Source organism: Giraffa tippelskirchi, chromosome 5, assembly GCF_054371585.1.
Source record: "Giraffa tippelskirchi isolate mGirTip1 chromosome 5, T2T-mGirTip1v1.2.pri, whole genome shotgun sequence".
NCBI lineage: Eukaryota > Metazoa > Chordata > Mammalia > Artiodactyla > Giraffidae > Giraffa > Giraffa tippelskirchi.
Genome location: NC_137279.1, coordinates 176315119 through 176337764, shown reverse-complemented (window position 1 = coordinate 176337764; position 22646 = coordinate 176315119). Strand labels below are relative to the sequence as shown.

Sequence of the window (22646 nt, the reverse complement as noted above, 5' to 3'; positions counted from 1 at the left end):
GTTTCCCGGGTGACGGTCTCGCGGAAGAGGCGGGGCTAGGGCCCCAGTCCCGCCGCCTGGCTCCCGAGGTCGCGACCTGAAACCGTGGCCTCCGACCAGTAGTAGGGCAGAAGAGCGCCAGAGGCCAGCGGCTCTGGACCGAGCAACTCTAGTCGTGCGGACGGGCGGCAGAACGGAATGGGGCTTGGGAGAGGACGGTCGAAGGGACAGGCTGGGGGCGTGGCCTGTGAGACCCGGAAGCGCGCGAGGCGTGAGTGGGCGCGCCCGGCCCTGGGCGACTAGTGGTATCCCAGTAACCAGCGCTCCGACCCGTGGTCCCGCAGGTCCAAGCGTGCGGCCGCGCGTCTTGGGGGCGGCGGCGCGGGCGGGCCATGCCTGGGGACTCCCCGTCGCTGTGGGAATTGGTGGAAGAGCACGTTCCGCTCCCGGAGCGGCCCGAAGTGAAGAGGATTCTAGGGGAGACGACGGTGGATCTGAGCCTGGAGCTACGGGCAGAGGTGGGGCGTAAGAAGGTGGGCCCCACAGCAGACCTGTCCCACGACTCGTATGATTTTCTCACCTTCTACGGGTCCCTAGCCCTGCCCAGTAACTCTAGAGCTCTTGTCGGATCTCACTGTCCGCCCAACCCTCTCCAATTTAACTGCCCTGCCCCTCATTCCCCCAGCTCCCCTGCCCCCCTTCACTTCCCTCCGCAGTCGCCGAGGTGCCCCAGCTCTCCTTGCAGGTGGTGATGTTACGATCATTGCTCCAAGAGGCTCGATCTATCCAAGCCCCTGGATCGCGCCCCACCTCTGACCTCTCCTCCCTTCTGGCACCACCGCCCCTGGTAAGAGATCTCGTGCGCCAGGAACTGCGGCAGCTGCTCCGAGGTCTCCGCCGGAAGGCCATCTGTGAGGGCAGGTTGGAGCTCCAGACCCGGGGCTGGGCCCTGTCTCCAGAACTCAGATGGGCTAGCCTGGCAATTGACAAGGGGCCAGGGTTGCCTTTCCTGTGGTTCCCTGGAAGGAGCCCCTGAATTGCCTTTATGCATCTTCTGCAGGGACCAGACCCAGGCTTGGGTCCAGTATAGCCCCAGGGTCCTGCGCTTTGCCTTGGAGGAGCCCAGGAGTGATTTGCCAGAACAGGAGATGTTCCAGATGAGAGCTGGTGAACCCAGGTATAGTAATAGGAGAGGAGGGATCTGTCCTTGCTGGGCAAAGGACCCCGGCCAGCTGGTAGGTCCCACCTGCAGGCATGGAGGAGCTCCTGGTCTGGGACTGACACTTGTACAGCTACCTGTGGTAGGGGTCAGCCCATGAGGGCTGCAGAGGCCCAGGAGACACGTGCCAATACTGGGAGCTTGGTTCGATCTGGGTTTTAGAATATGAGGAACAGACTTCCAGACAGATACAAAGAGAATCGCTTTGTAGGAAGAGAGAGCACTACACGCAGATATGAGTGGAAGGAAAGACTTCATCCAGTGGCCAGTTGTCCCTCAGGCTGGGACAACCAGGCTGCGAGAACTGGGTTAGAGAGGGCTGGGGACTGAAAGAGATAAATGAGCAGCAGCATGTTCATCAGTGAATGGTAGCAACTTATTTCTCACACATCCTTATGAAGGGGGTGATGTCCCCATTTTGCAGATGAGGATACTCAAGCTCAGAAAGGATGATTGACTTTCCCAGGCTCACACACAGTAAAGGGTGGCAGAACCCATGTGGAATCTCAGGCTCCAGATCTCCTCCTTTTAGCCATCTTGTGTTGCCTTTGTGAGAAAGCACAAAATTGTCTAGGAGAAATGGCGTTTGTGTCCTGAAGTCCTGGGGTGAAGCAGCATGGGAGAGTGAGGTTGACTTCATCTGCCAGCAGCTGTCACCGGGACCTCAGTGTCATCAAGGACCAGCTGAACATGTCCCACATTGACCAGGTTGCTAGACACCTGCGGTGAGGCCCCCAAGTGTGTGCAGTGGGGGTGGAGACAGGGAGGGTGGGACTGCAGATGGACCCTGATGTATTGGGACTACTGGGAGGAGAAGGGAGGGAACACACCTGGCTGGGAGACCCAGGAGAGTGGGGCTGAGAGGTGGAAAGGGCAGGATGCTGATGAGGTTGCTGCCAGGAATCAGTCAAGTACAGATGCCTGCATGGGTCTTGGCCTGAGGACTTTTATCCTGGGAGGTGGGAGAGAGATGACACATAGGCGAGTTTTAAAGCAGGGGCAGGGCTGTGATGCAGGGGAGAATGGAGGCAGGAGGACCCACAAGTCTAGTCCTATGGTGTAGAAGAAAGACTGCTGCTTCTCAGGGTGGGCACGGGGAGGCGGGCAAGGAGAGAGGACATACCCTGCCCAGGAAGAGGCTGGCGGGGCTGCAAGGCTGTGCTCGAACAGCATGAGGGCAGCAGAGGGAGAGGTGGGCTGAGATAAGCGGGCCTAGAGGAGGCTCCTGGAGAGGCCAGAGGTTGGGACTACATGAAGGGCTCTGCTGAGACCCAGGCCTGCAGCACTGCTTCAGGTGCTTCACCGCCTGTGTCCCAGGGCCCTCCTGGAGGAAGAGTGCCGTGCACTGGAGAGGGAGATTCCCATCCTGCAGGTGAGCTGCAGTCCTGGGCCCCCAGCCCTTCTGCTGAGCAGAGACACCCTCCGTCTCTCACCCAGGGCGTGAGATCCACACACGTGTCTGTGTGTGTCTGTGCCTGCAGAAGTTGTGTGAACCCTGGGTCTGTTTTTCCCGTGTGCACACTTCTTACGTGTGTGATCCCTAAGTACATGAACCCATATTCCAGTTGAGTCACTAAGTCCGAGGTCAGCACTTTTAGATCAACTGCTGGGTCTGCCCAGGTCTTTTGCCTCCTTCTCTTCCCCAAGTCTGGGTTCAGGCCTGCCACCCCCTTGCCAAGCTCAGCTTTTTGGGGAGAGGCTGGTGTTCCTCTCAGGAGTGCCCCCAGGTGGTTGGGAGGAAGAGACTGCACGGGCTGGTTCCTGCGCCCCACCATGGGGATCCTGGCCTGGGCATCCTGCCCAGCCCTGCCCCGCCCCTGCCGTAAGGCCAGGCACTGAGCCAGCTCTCCCTGCAGCGCTGCCTGGAAGACGAATATACAGGGGCCCGTCGGCCATCTGAGGCAAGCCTAGAGCCCACCCTGGCAGGTGAGGACCCTAGGCAGGCCCCAGAGCACCCAGCGCTTCCTCCCCACCCCCCTGCTCTTGTAACACACCCTGGAAGACTGGGCGCTGTGTCTCAGGTAGAACCTCTCCTCCAGAGCTAAAGGAACAGAAGGCAGCCATGCAACAGGAGCTGCGGTCACCCCTGAGGCCTTCCTGTGTCTCCCCCAGCCACAGGTAACCCAGAGCAGACAGACAGCTGGATGGGGCAGGCTGAGGGCCAGGCCACGGCCCCCTCACAGCTACTCCCTCCCATTCAGGCCACAGCCCTTCGGGTCCTCCAGCCAGGCCTCTGGACCCCTGTCTTGCCTCCACGGGGCTGCTGGAGTTTGGGCCAGGACTCTCCAGTGCTGCCTGCCCACTCCTCCTCTGGAGCACTGCCCCAAACCTCGCAGCTTGGCCTCCACCTGCCGCTGGGGACGGAAGATTCAGTGCAGCCCCAGAAAAAGGCCAGCTTCTACTCCCATGTCCAGTGCAGCGCCCCAGGCTCCAACCTGAAGGGCTGCTCAGGAAGGAGGCTTCAGCTGTGGTTGGAACTCGTCCTGTCTGCTACTGCCCCCTTTCAGCTGCCAGGGCCCAGCCCACTTCAGATCTAGCCTAGGATGAGCCCTCCCCAGGATTCCACTGCTGTCTGTCTGGCCCTCACTCTACCTTCTCGCCAGGTCCCGGGTGTCCAGTCCTGACTGTCACAGCCTCTGGCATTTCTCCTCCCAGGTACCCCCCCCCCAAAGGCCTGGCAGGAGGAGGTCTTGTCCCAGCCCTGACTCATGTGCCCCTGGCGGACCCAGACAAAGCACAGCAGCAGCTCAGAGACAGGAATAGAAATTTCATTAAAATCTATGGAATTTAAAATCCTAGTGGTGCGCGGATGGTCGAGGGTGGGAGGCGCACCGTTATTGCTACAGAGGATTAGAGGCGGCTCTTCTGGGGCTGTCACTGCACAGAGGGGCATGGAGGACGGACACACAGACACTGCAGGGCTTGGGGGAAGGAGTTCTGGCTCCAGAGAGGGGTTGGGGCACGCGGGCTGGGGCGATTTGGCACGTGAACAAGGGTAGCCCAGTTCGGGAAGACTGGGCTTTAGCCTGGTGGTAGTAGGGCAAGGGGGTGTCGTGTAGGGTCCCCTTCCCCGGGGCTCTGGGCTCAAACCTCCTGCTGAGCATCACCCCACCCCTACCCCCCAGAAACGAGTTCTTTGGGCAGGCTGTTGGGTCATGGGCCTCTGCTGGGCTGGCCCTGACAGCCAGTGCTGGAAGGAGGCACAGAGACCTCAGAGCCGCCGAGTGAGGTGCAGGTGGGCCTGGAAGACAGATTGGGCCTGAGGCCAAGGGCGAGGGGGTGGCAACCACAGATAATACAATTTTTACAAAAATAATCACACAGACAAAAGGTCCGGGCTGCACAGCCTGACCTGTAACACTGCACAGCCCCCTGGCCCCTCACCCTGTCTCCATGTAGGAAGATCCAAATTAGCCTGGGCAGAGGCTGGGGTCCACCCCAAGGGCAGGAACACTGGTCAGGAGGCCTAAGGCTCAGGGAAAGGGGCAGGTAGGAGACCCACCCAGAACCTCAGCTCAGGGCAAATTATGGGGTCATCAGAGGCCACGTGAAGCCCAGCAGGCCCTGGGGACCTGGCCTGAGACCCCTCCAAAGTGCTATTGGGCCCCCCAGCAACAACCCCCCCATCACCCACACCCCCCAGCTGCCATCTTGGCATCCAAAGGACCTGTAAACACTAGGGACACGAGCACGAATGACCGCGCTAGCAGTGGTGGCCGAGGTGACAGGTGCCACCCCTGGCCAGGGCATGGTGGGGGCAGGCGGTGACACCTATCCACCGTCTCCCCAGTCTCTGTGTCGGGAGCACAGGGTGGGGTGGGGCACTCCCCCTGCAGCCGTGCTCATATCCGGGAGTCCTGCAGACGGCTAGAGCCATTACTGCCCACCATGGGAATCTGGGCCTTGTCCGGGTGCAGCGGCTGGACCTCAAGCCCGTCTTCAGGGGAGGGTGGAATGGTGGGGGCGTAGCGCCCTGTTCGGTGCTCCAGGAGGGCAGGACCCCAGTCTCTGCTTGGCTTTGTTGCATTTTTCAAACGCTGCAGGAGAGGTAGGCATGGGGGAGGGACGAGCGGGCAGAGTGCATCAGAAGGGAGCCCTGGAGCGCCATCCATCCATCCACCCCCTTCTGATTCACCTGGCTGCCCCTGCCCCCACCCCTCACCTGGAGGAGGGTGTCCCCATCTGTTTTGCAGAACTGGAACAGGGCGTAGAGTGGAATGCAAATGACAGAGGACAGAGCCATGAGGAAGCCAATGGCCACAGCCCAGCTTGGATACTGGTATTGGTTGTAGGTGATTGGCTGGTACTGGATCACCGAGAAGATGAGAATGAACTGCAAAGAGTGGGGGTTGGGAGTGGGCGTGAGTCCTGCCCAGCCCCACCCCGGCCTTAGGCCTCCTATCAGCACTGCTCCCCTGCCTCTCCAGGTTCCCAGACTAGAAAGAGGCATCTCAGGGAGGGAAGGGGTGACATCAACCTTTGGAGAGTAGAAGAAGCTGATGGAACCAGGGGTCCAGGGTATGATGGGCAGGCAGGTGGGCACTGTGGAAGGGGAGGGGCCTGGCCTCTGGATAATCCTGAAGCAGCCAAGAAACTGTTCAGCTGCTGAAGTAAGGCTGAATCCGTGGCCTTTAAGGCTTCAATGGCATTTTCCATCTACTAAGCGTTTTTTGAATGTTTCCTCCAGATCTGGGAGCTCCTGGGGTTGCATCAGCTCTAGGTCCAGCACAGCGCCAGGCACAGTCTTATGTGCTGATCTGAACTGACTTATGCAGGGAGGTGGGAGCAACGGAGGAAAGGAAAGGGAGGAGTCCTGCCAGTCTATGGCTGCAGAGACAGCAATGGACAGCCAGGGGAGGCTCCGAAGCCTAGAAACCGTGTCAGGTTGGGGGTACTCTCAGGAACTGCTTTGGAAAGAGCCGAGGGACACCAGAGATAAAGCCTAGGGTTGCAGCAACAAATACTACAGGAAGCAGAAATACGGGCAGGTGGCTCATGAGCCACCCGGAGGGCCTGGGGCAGTGGGTGCTGCTTGCTAGGAGGCCTCAGAATATACCTCCCAAGCCTTCGGCTGCATCCTGGAGCTCAGGCCCCTCCAGCCTTTTTAGTGACTGAATTCTAGAAGTCAAGACCCGCATCCATCCGGGGGACGCTGCACTTAGAGGAGCTTATAACAAGTTCCCTGAATGGAACTAGAGCCTGATCTAATGTGTGGACAAATTCTTTATTTGAGCCGATAGAAGGATGGAGTTTGTAAAAAAAAATATAAAAAAGATCTTTTCAGCACTATGAAGAGGTAAAGCCTCCAAAGAAAACAAACAGCGCAGAAACACACATCCACAGAGCCTGGCATCCTCACCCGAAGGTGATTCCAGCCTGGCTTTCTGAGCACAGAGAGGATGCTGCAGGCTTTGCCTCAGTTTCCTGGAGACACTGGACCCAGGCTGCCTCCTGCCTCCTGCCCTGCCTGGGCGGTGCCCTGGGTCTCCCCACAGGGTGGCAGGTTCCTGGGAGCCCTGGAGGATGAGCTCCCCTGGGGCAGGTCCTGGGCCAAAGCCAGAAACCCCAAGGGCACAGCGCTCGGCGGTGGCGTCTGCCCTCCCCCGCCTCCCACTGCTTACAGGACACTTCCGCTCCTTCTGTTTCAAAGCTGGGCCAGTGGCCAGAGCTGGTGCCTGTGCCAGGCTCAGGAAGATCCCATACCACATGTGATGGAGGCCTCAGCCCTCAGGGGCCTTTTTTATTTTTTTCCAGAAACGAGAGCCAAAGTGGAAATCCGGTGCTAACCTCTCTGTGGCACAGAGGAGCTGGCACGACGGGGGGCAAGACTCCAGACACTGCCCTGACCATCGGGCTGACCCCTCTGTCACTCAGAGATGGCCCTGCCTCTTCTCTGTGGAGGGACCATTACACTAGCAAAGCCCTCCCCCCACCCTCCACCCCAGCCCCCGACTTCTCACCGTGATCATAAAGGAACAAAATCAGAAGGTTTGTAGTCCACAGACCACTCCTCCTCCTAAACTTGCGTCTAGTGCAGCATGGGCCCAGCACACACGCTCCAGATCAGACCACCTGCTTCACATGAGGGCTCTGACTCTTAGAAGCTGTATAACCTTGGGTCAACTACTTAACATCTCAGGGCCTCAGTTTCCTCATCTGTAAAGTGGGGATAATAACGAAACCATGGAGAGTTGTATCACGAGACTTAGTATATTGTTCCTGGTCATGGTGGGCTTTCCCTCCACCACTTCTACTCCCTGCTGGGGGGGGTCTGTCTTCCAGGTGTTGAATACTGGTAGAAACCCAGAACTCCCCCGCCCAAGCCAGCCCATTCCCGGGTGGCTTAGGAGGGACTCCTGAGCTGGATCCTGAGCTGATACCTGACTTGCACAGCCTGCTTCTGGAACATGCATTTACACCACATATCCTAAGCACTCCAAGCACCTCGGCTATGAGGGACTAGAGACACGAGCTCAGCGAGGCTGTCAGAGGCCAATGCCAACGTCAGTCATGGCTCCTGAGACTCCTCTAGGGGGATGCCAGGTGGAAATACCAGGGATGGAGGGCCGACTCTCAGCTGCTGCCAGCCTATTTTCCCCTTCTGAAGCTGGGCACTGTCTTCTGTCAAATACAGGGCCCTGTGCTCCCTTCCAACCCGAGGCCAGGGCTTGGATGGTTCTGAGTCTTCACACTCGTCTGACTCTATATAGCTTTGCTCAGACTTCCAATGACCAGAGCTGTGGGTGTAGAGCCCCCAGGGGGAGCTCCGGCCTGAAGAGCTCGTGCTCTTCCTTGGATGGTTCCCAAGAGAAGGACGCTTGCCATGGGGGCAGCAGGGGAGGGACCAGCGAGGAACTTACAAAGATGATAGCTGGTGAGACGAAGCGCCAGCAGATCTGGAAGAAGAGGGGCGGTGGGAACCCCAGCATCATCTGGATGTCCTGGAAGTAGTTCTGGTGCCCTGGAGAGAGGGAGGTCAGCAGCCCACAGGACAGCATGAGCAGGCCAGGGGCTGGGACACGGGAGGCCGTGGAAGCTTGGGCACTTACCGTAAATGTACATGATGGACACACACATGATACAGGAGATGATGACCAAGGAGAAGCTGGCCGCATAGTTGTCCATCAGCAGCAGCCAATAGATGCCTGCCTACAGGCCAGTGGGCAGCTGAGTCAGGGGTGCCTGAGGCTATGGTCCCCCTCTCTCCCCTGTCTTCCCCCTATACCCTGGCAACTCCCGCCCAGCCTTTCCCTTGGTTCTTACTTGGCTGGTGAGGGGGATGCCCAGAAGGAAGCCAGCCACAGCCACGCCCAAGGTCACGTAAGTCTTTTTCTGCAGGATCCACTCATTCCCTACCTCATCCACAATAGCTGTGACCAACGTCTCTAGGAGGCAAAACTGCAGGATCCGGCCATCAGAGCAGGGGCCTACCCTTGGCCCCGCCTCCTCCCACCCCAAGCCACAGGCCGGAGTCCCGCACCTCGTACCTGAGTGCCCAGCCCCAGCAAGATGAGCATGAAGAAGAAGAGCAGGGACCAGAGTGGGGAGATGGGCAGCAGTGTGAGGGCCTCTGGGTATGCCACAAAGGCCAGGCCTGGGCCGTGGTCTGCCACGCGGGACACGTCCACACCCAGGTGATTGGCCATGAAGCCCAGGATGGAGAAGATGACAAAGCCAGCATAGACGCTGGTGGCACAGTTAGTGATGCTGATGATGACACTGTCTCTAATGGGGAAGGAAACAAGTGGTCAGGACACACGGCTTAGTTCCCCCTGCCCAATTTGGGCCAGGCCAGGAGACTTGGAGACAGGGAAAGTTCTAGGAACAAAAGTACCCCCACTCTCATCTCTGGTCTGTTCTGGGCCTCCTTAAGTTGGCTTGAGGCTCCTAAGTCCTTACAGACCCCTGGGGCATCACTGTCATCATCCCTTCTCTCTTCTGCCTAAATGTTCTCTGTTCTCCAATGACTGGACCCAGACCCGGCACTGCCAGGATCTCAAGGCTGTGAGCAGAAGGGAGGGTCCAGGAGGCTACACTGGATCTAGTGGGTCTGGGGGAAGCAGGGTCAGGCTGCAGAGAGGGCAGGAACAGGGGGCAGCCCCAGCGCTTGCAGGGAGACTCTCACCGGTAGCAGTTGTTGTGGAACTTGTTGTAGGAAGCCATGGTGATGAGGCCGCCCCACGCGCAGCCCAGCGAGTAGAAGATCTGGGAGGCAGCGTCCCCCCATACCTGCAGGAGAGGCTGTGGTCAGAGGGGCTGGCGCCTCTCTGCCCCTCCCTGTCCCTCCAGGTCACTTTCCACCTTCAGCTCACCTTGGCCTCCAGGATCTTGTCCCACTGTGGGGTCAGGTAGTACATGATGCCCGTGAAGGCTCCTTCCAGGGTCACGCCACGGATGAACAGGATGGTCAGCACCACGTAGGGGAATGTGGCCGTAAAGTACACCACCTGGGAGTGAGAGGGGCCCCACTGGACTCCTTTGGGCTCTTCCCACACCCCCTGACCCCCGCCAACCTGCCCCCTCAACCACTATGGGTCCTCTGGTCCCTCTTTCCCTCCTACATGCTTTCATCTCTCCCCCACCCACCCGTCCACACACAAAACCCAGGCAGGGGAAGGCAGAATATTTCTGGGTGGGCATAGATCCTGGAGGGAGGGGGACTTACTTTCCCTGAAGACTTGACCCCTCGGATGAGGCAGAGGAAGACGACCACCCAGGAGACACCGAGGCAGCCAAGGAGGGGCAACCGCACCTCCCCGAAGTTTCCGATGTCATCCGACAGCTTCAGCACGTAGAGGCTGGAAGGGGATACTCTGTCACTGAGGGCCAGCCCTGCCATCCAGCAACACATTCCCAAGGCCCAGGGCCCAGCTTGGCAGCTCCCTCCTTTCTCACGGAGTCCCAGCGGCCGGCTTGTCTGAGATGGAAGCCTTGGCAAGGCACCAGCCCCAGCCTGCTCAGCCCTCTCAGCCTGCTGCCTCCCCCAGGATCCTCGAGGGTGCCTGCAGGCCACACCCCAGGCCTGGGCTAGCTTCCTCAGCCCCTGGGGTGCGGAGGTCTCCCTGTCCCTGCTCACACCTGGCCCAGGTCTTTCCTTTAGGAAGGCCCTCTCCTCCAGACTGGACACACCCTATCTGGCGTCACCTCCTCCAGGAAGCCTTCTGTGACCTTTTCACCCACACTAGTCCTCCAACTCTGATGAACAGAGGGAGGCAGTGGAGTACTGAGTAAGATGGAGGCTTCCCAGGTGGCACTAGTGGTAAAGAACCTGCCTGTCAATGCAGGAGACTTAAGAGGTATGGGTTTGATCTCTGGGTTGGGAAGATCCCCTAGAGGAGGAAATGGCAACCCATTCCAGTATTCTTGCCTGGAGAATCCCATGGACAGAGGTACATGCAGGGCTATAGTCCATGGAGTCACAGAGTTGGACATGACTAAAGCGACTTCGCACACACACTGGAGCACGCAGGCCTAGACTTGAACCTGAATTCCTCTCCTGAGTCTGCATGACTCTCTCTGGAGCCCTATGCAATGCCAGCTCTGTTTCTTCAATTGACTGGATGTTGATGTGCCAAGCCCTTGCTAGATGCTGGGCATATTGACCTAAATCAGGTGTTGTGGGCACTGCCAGAAGCGTCTTAACCCTATGGGGAGAAGCACACTGGAAGTATTCCTGGAAGAGGTGAGGCTTGAGCCAAAGTTTCAAGGATGGGGAGAAAGTGGGTGAAGAGAAATGAAAGCACATGCCAGGCTGAGGGCATGGGTCAGGGTCAGGTCATGACCCAGCAGGACAGGGTCAGGAACCGCCTGGGCATGTCAGTAGCTCAGGAAGGCTGGAGGAGAAGGGGAGGGGAATAGAGAAGGATGAAGATAGGAAGGAACAAGATCAAGAGAAGTTGTGAAGCCAAGGCAGAGAAGTTTGGATTTTATTCTGAGAGCAATGAGAAGCTTCTGGAGTGTTTTTAGAAGAGGTCTCTCGGGGCCTCTCCTTGGCTCAAAACCTTGTAGCAGCTCCCATCTCTGGCCATGGAAAAACCAGTCCATACAGTGGCTACAAAGCCCTCCAAGATCCACTATCTCCTAACTGCCATCTCTCAAATCTCCTCTCCTCCTGCTCCCTCCCCCTTACTCACTGCTCTATCTGCATTGGGTTCCTTGTTGTTCCTTACATGTGCCAGGCCCACTCCCACCTCAGGGCCTTTGCACGTGTTCTTCCCTGTCTGGCGTGTTTTCTTCCCCAGACCTCCACATGTCCACATGGGTGTGAGATCTGTGCAGGCACATAGGGCCCCATGGTTAGAAGGGCTTTGTGCTTGCTTTAATGTCCTGCCGTTGTCACCTTGAAATTCTGAACGCATTTGAACAAGAGGCTCTATCTTTTCATTTTGTGCTGGGCCCCACAAATTGTGCCGCTGGGCTTGTCAACGTGGCTCCCTCCCTCCTTGCTTCCTTATCTTTACTTGGGTGTCCTCTTTGCAAAGGGGCCTATTCTGGATACCCAGATTAAAACTGCAACCCCAGCCCCAGCCTGGCACACCTTACCCCATTCCTGGCTGTATTTTCCTCCATAGTATGTCTCCTTCTATCATACTGCACATTTTACTACTCAGTTTGTTATCTGCCCTCTATGAAGGCAAGGGTTTTTGTCTATTTTGTTCACTCTCGTATCCCTCCAGTGGTTCGCAAAGTGCCTGGCACAGAGCCATGCCCAATAAGCGTTTGCTGAATGGAGGAATGAATTAATATCATGGAAAATGTACTGGGAAGTATAAAGGGGAGTATCTGGAGGGGGACTGGCTTGGCTGTTGGAGTTGTCCAGGCTAGAACTGATGAGCAAGAGACAAACTATTGAGCCTCAGGCTCCTCATCATTAAAATGGGCATCATAACATCAACCTAGGGTAATCTGTAGATAAATTTAGAAAAATACAGGCTCCTTTCTTTCCCTTCTCTCAGTGAGGACTTCTCAGCACAGCTCATAGGCTGTCCTCTAATCTTAGCTATTTTTACTTTGTTTTTTTCCAACTCAGTTCTCAAACCTCATGACAACATGTTTAACACCTTGTGATGGGTGGTCACCCTGGTCCGTCATGGGACAATGTTGCCAGGTCTGGGATTTGTTTGTTTGGTCGGCCCACCGGACTGTCAGACTTGCAAGCACCTTGTTAGGCCTCAGTTCAGTTCAGTTCAGTCCCTCAGTCGTGTCCGACTCTTTGCGACCCCATGAATCACAGCACGCCAGGCCTCCCTGTCCATCACCAACTCCCGGAGTCTACCCAAACCCATGTCCATTGAGTCGGTGATGCCATCCAGCCATCTCATCCTCTGTCGGCCCCTTCTCCTCCTGCCCCTAATCCTTCCCAGCATTAGGGTCTTCTCCAATGAGTCAACTCTTCACATGAGGTGGCCAAAGTATTGGAGTTTCAGCTTCAACATCAGACCTTCCAATGAACACCCAGGACTGATCTCCTTTAGGATGGACTGCTTGAATCTCCTTGCAGTCCAAGGGACTCTCAAGAGTCTTCTCTAACACCACAGTTCAAAAGCATCAGTTCTTTGGCACTCAGCTTTCTTCACCGTCCAACTCTCACGTCCATACATGACTACTGGAAAAACCATAGCCTTGACTAGACAGACCTTTGTTGGCAGAGTAATGTCTCTGCTTTTCATCTAGGTTGCTCATAACCTTCCTCCCAAGGAGTAAGCGTCTTTTAATTTCATGGCTGCAATCACCATCAGCAGTGATTTTGGAGCCCAAAAAAATAAAGTCTGACACTGTTTCCACTGTTTCCCCATCTATTTCCCATGAAGTGATGGGACCAGATGCCATAATCTTAGTTTTCTGAATGTTGAGCTTTACGCCAACTTTTTCACTCTCCTCTTTCACTTTCATCAAGAGGCTCTTTAGTTCTTCACTTTCTGCCATAAGGGTGGTGTCATCTGCATATCTGAGGTTATTGATATTTCTCCCGGCAATCTTGATTCCAGCTTGTGTTTCTTCCAGCCCAGCGTTTCTCATGATGTACTCTGCATATAAGTTAAATAAGCAGGGTGACAATATACAGCCTTGACATACTCCTTTTCCTATTTGGAACCAGTCTGTTGTTCCATGTCCAGTTCTAACTGTTGCTTCCTGACCTGCATACAGGTTTCTCAAGAGACAGGTCAGATGGTCTGGTATTCCCATCTCTTTCAGAATTTTCCACAGTTTATTATGATCCACACAGTCAAAGGCTTTGGCATAGTCAATAAAGCAGAAATAGATGTTTTTCTGGAACTCTCTTGCTTTTTTGATGATCCAGCGGACGTTGGCAATTTGATCTCCGGTTCCTCTGCCTTTTCTAAAACCAGCTTGAGTATCTGGAAGTTCATGGTTCACGTATTGCTGAAGCCTGGCTTGGAGAATTTTGAGCATTACTTTACTAGCGTGTGCGATGAGTGCAATTGTGCCGTAGTTTGAGCATTCTTTGACATTGCCTTTCTTTGGCATTGGAATGAAAACTGACCTTTTCCAGTCCTGTGGTCTCACTGCTGAGTTTTCCAAATTTGCTGGCATATTGAGTGCAGCACTTTCACAGCATCATCTTTCAGGATTTGAAATAGCTCAACTGGAATTGCATCACCTCCACTAGTTTTGTTCATAGTGATGCTTTCTAAGGCCCACTTGACTTCACGTTCCAGGATGTCTGGCTCTAGGTGAGTGATCACACCATCATGATAATATGGGTTGTGAAGGTCTTTTTTGTACAGTTCTTCTGTGTATTCTTGCCACCTCTTCTTAATATCTTCTGCTTCTGTTAGGTCCATACCATTTCTGTCCTTTATAGAGCCTGTCTTTGCATGAAATGTTCCCTTGGTATCTCTAACTTTCTTGAAGAGATCTCTAGTCTTTCCCATTCTGTTGTTTTCCTCTATTTCTTTGCATTGATCGCTGAGGAAGGCTGTCTTATCTCTCCTTGCTAGTCTTTGGAACTCTGCATTCAGATGGGAATATCTTTCCTTTTCTCCTTTGCTTTTCACTTCTCTTCTTTTCACAGCTATTTGTAAGGCCTTCTCAGACAGCCATTTTGCTTTTTTGGATTTCTTTTCCATGGGGATGGTTTTGATCCCTGTCTCCTGTACAGTGTCACGAACCTCTGTCCATAGTTCATCAGGCACTCTATCAGATCTAGTCCCTTAAATCTATTTGTCACTTCCACTGTATAATCATACAGTTGTTAGGCCTCCTCTGCCTCAAATCTTCGCCTAGGCTGCCCTTCATATTGTGACCTGCAGAGGGCGCTGTCCAACACATCCCTCTTCTGTCAAACTCCTGCCTCTGTGTTGGTTCACTCAACAGGCATCAGGGTTAGAAAGTTTCCAGGCTCTCAGTCCATGGGGTAACCAAAGACAAAGGGATGAATAAGATCCACCCACTCCTCCCAGAAGAGGCTCCTGGACTCTTGCGGCTGTGCGTTCCAATCTTTCTCCCTTTGGGACATGCAGAAAAAAATAATTTGGGCCCACAGGGCAAATAGACAAGGTCACTCAAAGCTGAAGGCAGCAGGGCTGGAGAGTCTGGGCTGCCCAAACCTGACCAGACTGGCACACTATTTACGGCACATCGTGTTGGGAGGCTCTGGCTTCCAGAATAGCCACCGGGTCTTACTGCTACAGCTGAGAGGTGATTTACTTTAAGCACCAGCATTCAAAGTAAAAAACCCATTCCTTGCTCAAAAGACTCTAAAAACTTTGTCTAGTTATGTATATTAAACTGGTAGTGCTTTGTATTATTTTTTATTGCAAGAGTTCAGCATACAATACAAGGGCTTAAAAAGTTCAGAAGGCTAGACTTCTGAACTCTTAACTTTCTTTTTATGGCACCATATTTAATGTTTTGTTTTGGTTTTGGACCATATGCTTTTGAGACCAAACAACTAACTGAAAAACTTTTGGAACCCCACATGTTTACAAGTTGGCTTTCACATAACATCTCTGGACTTATTCTGCATTATTTTTTAATTTCCCCAACCAGATGGTAAATGCCTTGAGAACAGGACGCTCATCTATTTCACTGCATTTCCAGCAGTGGCTATCACTGGGCTTACTGAGCACCCGTCACTGTTCTTAGTGATTTCTTTCATCTTTATAATAACAAGAATGATGTTGTAACCACTCCCACTTAATGGATGAACAGTTGAGATTTAAAGAGGTTTGGTGACCTCACAAGGCCAAGCTGGTATGTGGCACAGCCAGGATTTGAGAGAGGTCTGTGTGGCTCTAGAACTGGCATGAAGACACTGGGAGAGGAGGGCTGGGATCCAAGTCCCATTGGGTGCCAGGTGTCTTCTGGGGAGATTAGGGCATGGTCCTGAGCTTAGGGCCTGCCTGGCAGGCATCAGATCAGCTCTCAGAGGACTGTAAGATAACGCTGTAAAGAGGTGGTGAGGGCAGGGAAGACTGGAGGCCAAAGGGTGGGCAAAAGGCAGATGTGGGCTCAGAAATCTGTCCTGGGAGCTCTTCTCCATTTAGAGGAGTCAATCTTTCTCCTGATATGCTTTGTTCACTTGTAAAATGGGAATATTTTATAAAACCGGCACACACTAATAGGGTTGCCGTGGGGCTCATATGAGATTGTGCAGCTTTCCAAAGGGTTGCTGGAAACTGTGGACGCAGAATGCCTACAGAATATCATCGGCCTAATTCACATTAGGTACCAGGCACAGTGGGGCACGTATATCCGGACACATGTATATCCTGACACAGCATTGCGGCCTAGTTCCTTAACGTCTGGGAATCAGTCTCTGAATCTGAAAATGGGGGCGATATCATATAATATGCCTAACACATAGTTCTCTGGTGGCTCAGGGGTAAAGAACCTACCTGGCAATGCAGGAGACTTGGGTTTGATCTCTGGGTTTGGAAGATCCCTTGGAGAAGGAAATGGCAACCCACCCTAGTATTCTTGCCTAGAGAATCCCATGGACAGACGAGCCTGGAGAGCTACAGCCCATGAGTTTGCAAAAGAGTCGGACACAACTGAGCGACTAAACAGCAACAATAAGCACACAGTAGGTGCCAAGAAATGGGGGTGCTTGCTCACCTCATCTTGCTGAAGCCAGCTTAGGCGGCCCTCTCAAAGGTCACTTCCCTAGGTTCTCCAGGAGGGGGCAGCAGGGAGCCATCCTGAAGGAAAGGAGTCCTGCCTGGGACTGTGGCTCCTTAGGGAGGCCTGGCTCCAGCCCGGGCCAACTAGTGGAGTTCAGCGGGCCATCCTGTGGACCTCCTGACCCAGGGCTAGTTTTCTTGGAGGGAAATTCCCCTCTAATTGCACTGGATAAAAAAATCTCCTGAGCTTTGCCAAGCAGTAGCCCCACCCTGGAAGACAGCCCCTGGGGTGAGAAATTCTGGAGCATCTCTGGGCTTTGTGCTTCTGGAAGCTTCCAGAAGGTTCTCCCTCGTCTAGATCAAGTTGCCCAGTCCACACCATGCCTCAGATGTAGCAGAATACCTAAGTGGGCGGAGTCTCTTACTCCCCGCTCTGTCCCTGCCTGCTCTGAGTGCAGTTCTCGGTACCTAATTGGTGCTCAGGAAATGACCCGTCCAATGACTGAAGGACCAAATACGCCCAGAGATAATTTTGCCCAAACCTTACTGGGAGGCAACAGCTCCATGGTCTCCAGCATGAGTCTTAAGGACGGTGACCACATCTTAACCGTCTTTGAACATCTATAGCCCAGCACAGGGCCTTCCCAGGTGGCTCAGCGGTAGAGAATCTGCCTGCCAATGCAGGAGGTGCAGGAAACACTGGCTCAATCCCTGGATCAGGGAGATGCCCTGAAGGAGGAAATGGCAACCCATGCCAGTATTCTTGCTTGGAAAATTCCACGGACAGAGGCACCTGGCAGGCTACAGTCCATGGGGTTGCCAAGAGTCAGACACGACTGAGCACGTATGCAGCAGCAGCAGCCCAGGGACACTGGGCCCCGAGGCTCTGAGTGCTGGCCCTCGGCTTAGAGGACGTGGACCTGCTAGGACTTCGAGTGTCACTGGGACCTCCACCGCTCAGCCCTGACTCTCCATCACAGCGTGGAGAAGGCCTCAAACCCTCTGACTGGCAGGGGAAGCCCTGTGCCTTTTGATGTCCTGGCCTCCTCTGTCCCAATACTCTGTCCTAGCTACTCCCAACCCCAGGTCTAGTCTGCCACCACCTGGCTGTGGCTCATCTGCCCATGTCTCCCAATCCTTCTACACTTCCTTTCTCCTTCCTTTGGGAAGTCTTGGGGATTTTTTATTATTTATTTTTTGACCGTGTCATGCTTGGCATGTGGGATCTTAGTTCCCTGAGGAGGGACTGAACCTGTGCCTCCTGCAGTGGAGGCATTGGAAGCTTGGAGTCTTCACTGGACCTCGAGGGAAGTCCATGGGAAGCCTCCTCGATCACCTGCTCTTGCCCTCACCACACCGCTGCATATACCTGCACTGAGGCCCCTGCCCCCAATAGCATTAACTACCAGCTCCCTTCTAGACTGTGACCTCCTCGTGGCCTGGTCTCAGGGTTGTTCATACCCCATGGGCACACAGGGCCCGAGAGAGTGGACGCCGTAAATGTTTGTGGAATGAATGAACGAGGCCTGCCCACCGGCCCACAAAGCCCTCTTCCCATGAGCTCCCCAACAGGACGTGGGGAATTTCCTCCAGGATGTCCTGCTGTGCCCTCACACCCAACCAGCTGGGACAAGATGTTCCAAACACCCCCAGCAACAGCTTCCCTTCAAGCCAGCCCCGGGACTCCGTTCTCTGTCACCACAGAGCTCAGGGGTATCGGGCTGCCCTTCCCAAACACAGCTTGATAAGGACAGCTCTGGGCTCAGGAAACTTCCACAGCTCTTCTTTGGTTCTGCTGGGTTAGGTCTACGCTTCATTCTTGTAAGTCCTCCGAGAAGGCACGTACTCCCTGTAGGCTACCACAAGGCTGGTGAGTTCCCCACACACCTGTTACCCTTCATCACAACGGGTTTCCCTCAGGCTCACCTGGGACTAAGGCCCCCTGTTCATGCTCTTCTGCTCGCCAGGAAGCCACCCCTTCTTTTCCCCGACTCTCCTCGGCTGACCTGCCTGACTGCTGGAGCCTTCCCTCCCTCGATGCCGCTGTGTAAGGACTCTCACAAACTCACAAAGCCTGTGCGTCAGCCTCTCCTGAACTGGGCTGCGAACTCCTTCCGTTTCTTCCCACACCCCTGCCCTGCTCCGTTCCTGGCACCCTCCCTAGGCTGCAGACCACTGCCCAATGGCCAAGAGGGAGGGCTGAAGACAGGCCCCCAGGGTAACCCCTAGAAGCCCAGGTCCCATGGGGGCCTCACCTCCAGTACTCCTCGCTGGGGCTTGTCCTCTTGAGGGTCTGGTTGAGCGCCTGAGAGACGTTGCCAGGTAGGGCAGGAGGCTGCGAGCCGTTGGTGATGTTGGGGTTATCCAGCACGCTCATGCAGTCGGGCGTGTTCCAAGGGTTATTGCAGTAGGTCCAGGGCAGCACGGGCGTCATGGACGAGAAGAAGTAGTAGAAGGCGATGCAGATGACCACGTTGTAGTAGATGCCGATGTATGTGGACACCACCATCATGCCGTAGCCCACACCTAGGGGAGGGGAGGGGCAGGAGCAGCCTCATACACTAGCTAAAGGGACACGAAGCTAAGGGCCTAAGGGGCAGGCTTTCGTGGAGGGCCACAGAAGGGGCAGGTCAAGGCCTTGGCAGGAGCGAGCTGGGGGCTGGGGGTGGGGGGTGGCGAAGGGCTTTTGTGTAAGCACGTGGTAGGAGGAGAGGGTGGAGGCCAAGTAAACAATGGATCCCAGCATGTGTCCCTGGCCTTGGCCATTGATGTGGGCCTCGGGTCAACACCCGGGTTCCATAGGGGTTGGCAGTGTTTATACAGATGGGTGAGTCAGCACGGCCCCCAGAGACCCATGTGTGTGTATGGGGAGGGGGTGTCTACCCCACCTGGGCCTCACCTTTGAACATGGGGCTGATCCTCCAGACCCCCAGGCAGCCCTGACTTGCAAACTGGCCGAAGGAGAGTTCCATGAAGAAGAGTGGGATCCCGCAGAAGATGAGCATGATGAAGTAGGGGAACATGAAGGCTCCTGGTGGGCAGGGAGAGGGCTGGTTCAGGGCCGGCTTTGGGGGATCCCACCCTTTTCCTGCTCAGAACCCGACAGCAGAAACTTTGCAATTGGCTGGGCTTCCAGGAGGGTGTGCCATGCCCTGGACTGGAGCCTCAGTGTGAGGCACACTGCTCACGGCCTGTTTTTGAACTTGACAGGGGTCCCCAGGAAGTCTGCTCTGAGCTGAACCCAGGTCCCAGAGCCGCCATGTTTGGGTGGGAATTGATGACTTAACCAAGCAATTTCACACACATTAGCCGATGGGGTCCTCAAATATCCCCAAATCATTTGGTGGGGTCGGCTGTCGAAATGCAAGGGCTATAAAACTGAGACTTGGGAGGTTGGGTTGCTTTCCTCTCTACCTTTTCTCCCCTCAAGGCACCAGGCTGCCAAGGTCAGGGGGTAAAGGGTACCTAAGCCAGGGGTGGGGTCAAAGGAGATTAGGGCCAGAGGCCAGCCTGTCTGGAGTGGGGTCTATGCCGGAAGTGGGTGGCTGGGCCCTGGTGGCTGGGCTCTATCCATGTGGGTGGTCCCTGCCCTGTGCCCACTGGGTACCTCCCCCGTTGCGATAGCAGAGGTATGGGAAGCGCCAGACATTGCCCAGGCCCACGGCATAGCCCACGCTCGTCAGTACAAACTCGATCTGGTTGCCCCAGTTGCCCCGTTTGAGGTTCTGGTCCTTCTTGGTGGCCTCGCTGGGCACAGCACCATTCTGTGGGGACAGGAGAAAAGCTACCATTAGCAAGGCATTGGCATGAGGTGCCTGACCCTTCAGGCCTCCCCCAGTGGGGACACCGTGGACCCTCCAGGCCCCCACCCCCACCCTGGGCTTCCCCTCTGCTGGCAGGAGCTGCAGGCAGGACTGGCAGAGGAGCACAGAGGGAAGAGAGGCTGCCAGAGGGTGCCAAGCAAGGCCTCCCTCACCAGCCCCCCAGCACTCTGTGCCGGGGGCACCAGCCCACCTGAGGAGCTGCTGCCAGCATCTGAGAGGTGGGACATTGAGAGGGAGCTTGAGTTGAGAGCCCCCCAGCCCCAGCCCCTCCAACGCCTCCCCTCTCCTCTCTGGGTGAGGATCTGGGAGCAGCTGAGCTTCATACCAAGCAGCCAAGCTGGGCTGGGCACAAAGGGGCCTGTGTCCAGACAGCCCCCCCACCCGCCACCACCACATCGCCAGGCTGAGCACGCTGCCCATGGCAGGCGGCTGTGGGGGAAGGGACGCTGGACCCCTCCCCCAGCTGAAGGCTTTTTCTAGGGGGCACTTGGTGGTTAGGGCTGTAGGGTACAAGAAGGGGCAAACAACTGAGTTGGGCCAGACCTGAGGAAGGCATTCTGGGACTCAGGATGGGAGGGCCAGGCGAGCCATCTCCAATTATTTCCCACAACTGGGAAGGGGAGCCCTGGGGAAGCTGACCTGGGCTAGGGGCGGGGGGGTCTGCTGGCCATGAGCTGGGGGAGGAGACCAGAGTTGTAGGCACCATGCCAGACTTGGAGGACAGACTCTGCTAGGGGAACTAGAGGGAGTGACTCCGGAAAAGGCTCTCTGAGCTGAGAGAGCGTGGGCTGCAGAAGACAGGGCTGGTCAGGAAGGGCTGATGAGGGGGTTTGCCCCAAAGGAAGGTTGCGGGTTTGCCTGGGGAGCTATGGGGCTGGACTGGGTGTCCTGAAGCCCCACTGAGGACCCCAACCCCACAGTTGGGACTAACCCAGTAAGTCCCTTTATAAGTGTGAGCAGACCCGTCCCCCACTCCATGTCCCTTCCACCCCTCCCATTGAGTCAGCCACCCTGAGCCAGAGCCTGAGGGGTCAGAGGAGTCTCACTAAGAGGCAAGGGAGGACCCTGAGAGTCACCAACAGAGAAGCCCAGAGAGTCCCTGAGTGACAGAGACAGTCTCCCAGAGGTGGGTTGTTCTCCTGAGAGAAATGGCCAGGTGTCCCAGGATCAGAGACACAGCCACACGACCTCTGAGGGACAGCGCTGTGGTGACACTGACCCTCAGTTTGAAAGAGACAGATTCAAGGCACGCAGGCAAATCAACAAATGGGCCTGGTGCTTTGACATGCTGCTGGACTCTGACACTGACTGACAGGTGCAGAGTAGGGGAATGGTCTCACCGGACCTGCACCTTCCAGGAAGGCCTATTTGGGAAGGCAGGCCCAGAGGCCCCAGCACCCGATGGTGGCCCTCCAAGCCACGCACCCTTTGCTCTCAGTGGGCGCATCTGGGGGGCCGCTCTGGGCTTGCACAGCACGTGGGCACTACTGCACAGACACCCTTGTCCTGCACAAAGGTGTCACCTCCCACCCAGCACTGCCCAGAGGAGACCCTGAGCCTCACACAGTCCTGGGAGGTTTGGGGCTCAGTACCCGGAACCCTTCACAGAGCACCCAGAGCCGACCAGCAGAGCCTGTGTGCGTTCATTCGCAGCCTCAGAGGTTTACAAGCACCTACTATGTGCCAGGCCCTACCTCAGGCTCAGGGAATTCAGAAGTAAACAAAACACACCCTGACCCACTCAGAGCTAGAAGTCCAGGGGAAGTAAGCCATTAATGAGATAAACACATAATTTTTATATGCAACTTCAAAGTGACCACAAAGGGGAATTTCTCAAGTCACGAGAGCGTGAAAGGATGACTAGGGTGCAGGTGGGAGCAGGGTGAGGTCACAGAAGGCTGCCCTGACGAAGAGGCTTGAAGGCCACCTTGGCTCTGGTGGGGGTGGGGGGGACGGGCAGCTCCCAGTCCTGGTGTGACAGGTCCTTACAGAATCCTGGCTAAGCCTGTCACCACCTCCTAGGGCCTTTTTTGGGGACAGGCCTAGCAATAGCGTGGGGTCTGGGGGGCATTTTTTCAGAGGGCGTGAGGCCTGCCTGGGGTAGTTTATCCATTCCCAAACAAAGCCCAGCCAAATAGGCCTCCTATATGTTGATCCTACAATAACAGTTTTATTCTGTCCGAGGCTTGTTTACTTAGGGGCACAATGGAGGATTGTAGCAGCTGCAGAGTACATGGGTGGGGTCACGAAGCAGCAGTTACAGCTGTAAGAGAGACAACTGAGGGTCCAGGGTGGCCTCACGGGTGGAGCAAGGGCAAGGCCTCTCGCCGAGACCGAGGCCCTAAGGTTTGATGTTCAAGGCCTGCCCAAGTGCAGCGGGACCAGACTCGGGCCTCTGAGGTCTCTGCTCCTCCCTTGGTGTGGAGGGGCCCGGGAGGGCGGCCAGCAGCGAGTCACAGGCTGACTGAGCCCTCAGGAGTCAGTGGTGGCCTTCATGAGCAGCATACTACTGAGCCTTGCGCTCAACACTTCAGCCCT

The 22646-nt window shown here is 55.6% G+C and overlaps 2 protein-coding genes across 15 annotated transcripts in view; one reads left to right on the top strand and one right to left on the bottom strand.

Moving 5' to 3' along the window:
- The first annotated feature begins 14 nt into the window (after positions 1-14).
- Positions 15-3991, top strand: CCDC24 (coiled-coil domain containing 24). 12 transcript variants are annotated; one of them, XM_081492564.1, is made up of 10 exons: positions 15-154; positions 324-497; positions 725-900; positions 1040-1156; positions 1849-1923; positions 2516-2570; positions 3055-3124; positions 3238-3316; positions 3400-3588; positions 3854-3991. In XM_081492564.1, exons 2-10 carry the CDS (start codon positions 372-374, stop codon positions 3987-3989), a joined length of 1023 nt encoding a protein of 340 aa, XP_081348690.1. In that variant the 5' UTR covers positions 15-154; positions 324-371; the 3' UTR covers positions 3990-3991. The 12 variants fall into 12 exon arrangements, with proteins under 12 accessions (XP_081348690.1, XP_081348689.1, XP_081348687.1 ...); XM_081492563.1 differs by having other exon boundaries at positions 1846-1923; XM_081492561.1 differs by having other exon boundaries at positions 665-900.
- Positions 3992-4939: 948 nt separating this feature from the next.
- Positions 4940-22646, bottom strand: part of SLC6A9 (solute carrier family 6 member 9) — a 32737-nt gene continuing 15030 nt past the window's right edge. For 2 of the 3 annotated variants that reach the window (XM_081492556.1, XM_081492555.1), the window contains 12 exons: positions 19892-20048; positions 19184-19315; positions 18540-18810; positions 9864-9996; positions 9511-9645; positions 9324-9427; positions 8686-8923; positions 8462-8596; positions 8248-8347; positions 8059-8159; positions 5361-5531; positions 4940-5235 (listed from right to left, as the gene is read on the bottom strand). In XM_081492556.1, coding sequence (XP_081348682.1) covers positions 5041-5235; positions 5361-5531; positions 8059-8159; positions 8248-8347; positions 8462-8596; positions 8686-8923; positions 9324-9427; positions 9511-9645; positions 9864-9996; positions 18540-18810; positions 19184-19315; positions 19892-20048 — 1872 coding nt within the window. In that variant the 3' untranslated portion in view covers positions 4940-5040. The remainder of the gene's footprint in view (positions 5236-5360; positions 5532-8058; positions 8160-8247; positions 8348-8461; positions 8597-8685; positions 8924-9323; positions 9428-9510; positions 9646-9863; positions 9997-18539; positions 18811-19183; positions 19316-19891; positions 20049-22646) is intronic. The other variant, XM_081492557.1, reaches the window with a different exon arrangement.

Excerpts from the sequence above, each read along its gene's own strand:
- CCDC24 (XM_081492561.1), top strand. The coding sequence starts at position 372 with ATGCCTGGGGACTCCCCGTCGCTGTGGGAATTGGTGGAAGAGCACGTT. Across the intron at positions 1,924-2,515 it reads CAGGTTGCTAGACACCTGCG|GGCCCTCCTGGAGGAAGAGT; the intron begins GTGAGGCCCCCA and ends CCTGTGTCCCAG. Across the intron at positions 3,317-3,399 it reads TGTGTCTCCCCCAGCCACAG|GCCACAGCCCTTCGGGTCCT; the intron begins GTAACCCAGAGC and ends CCTCCCATTCAG.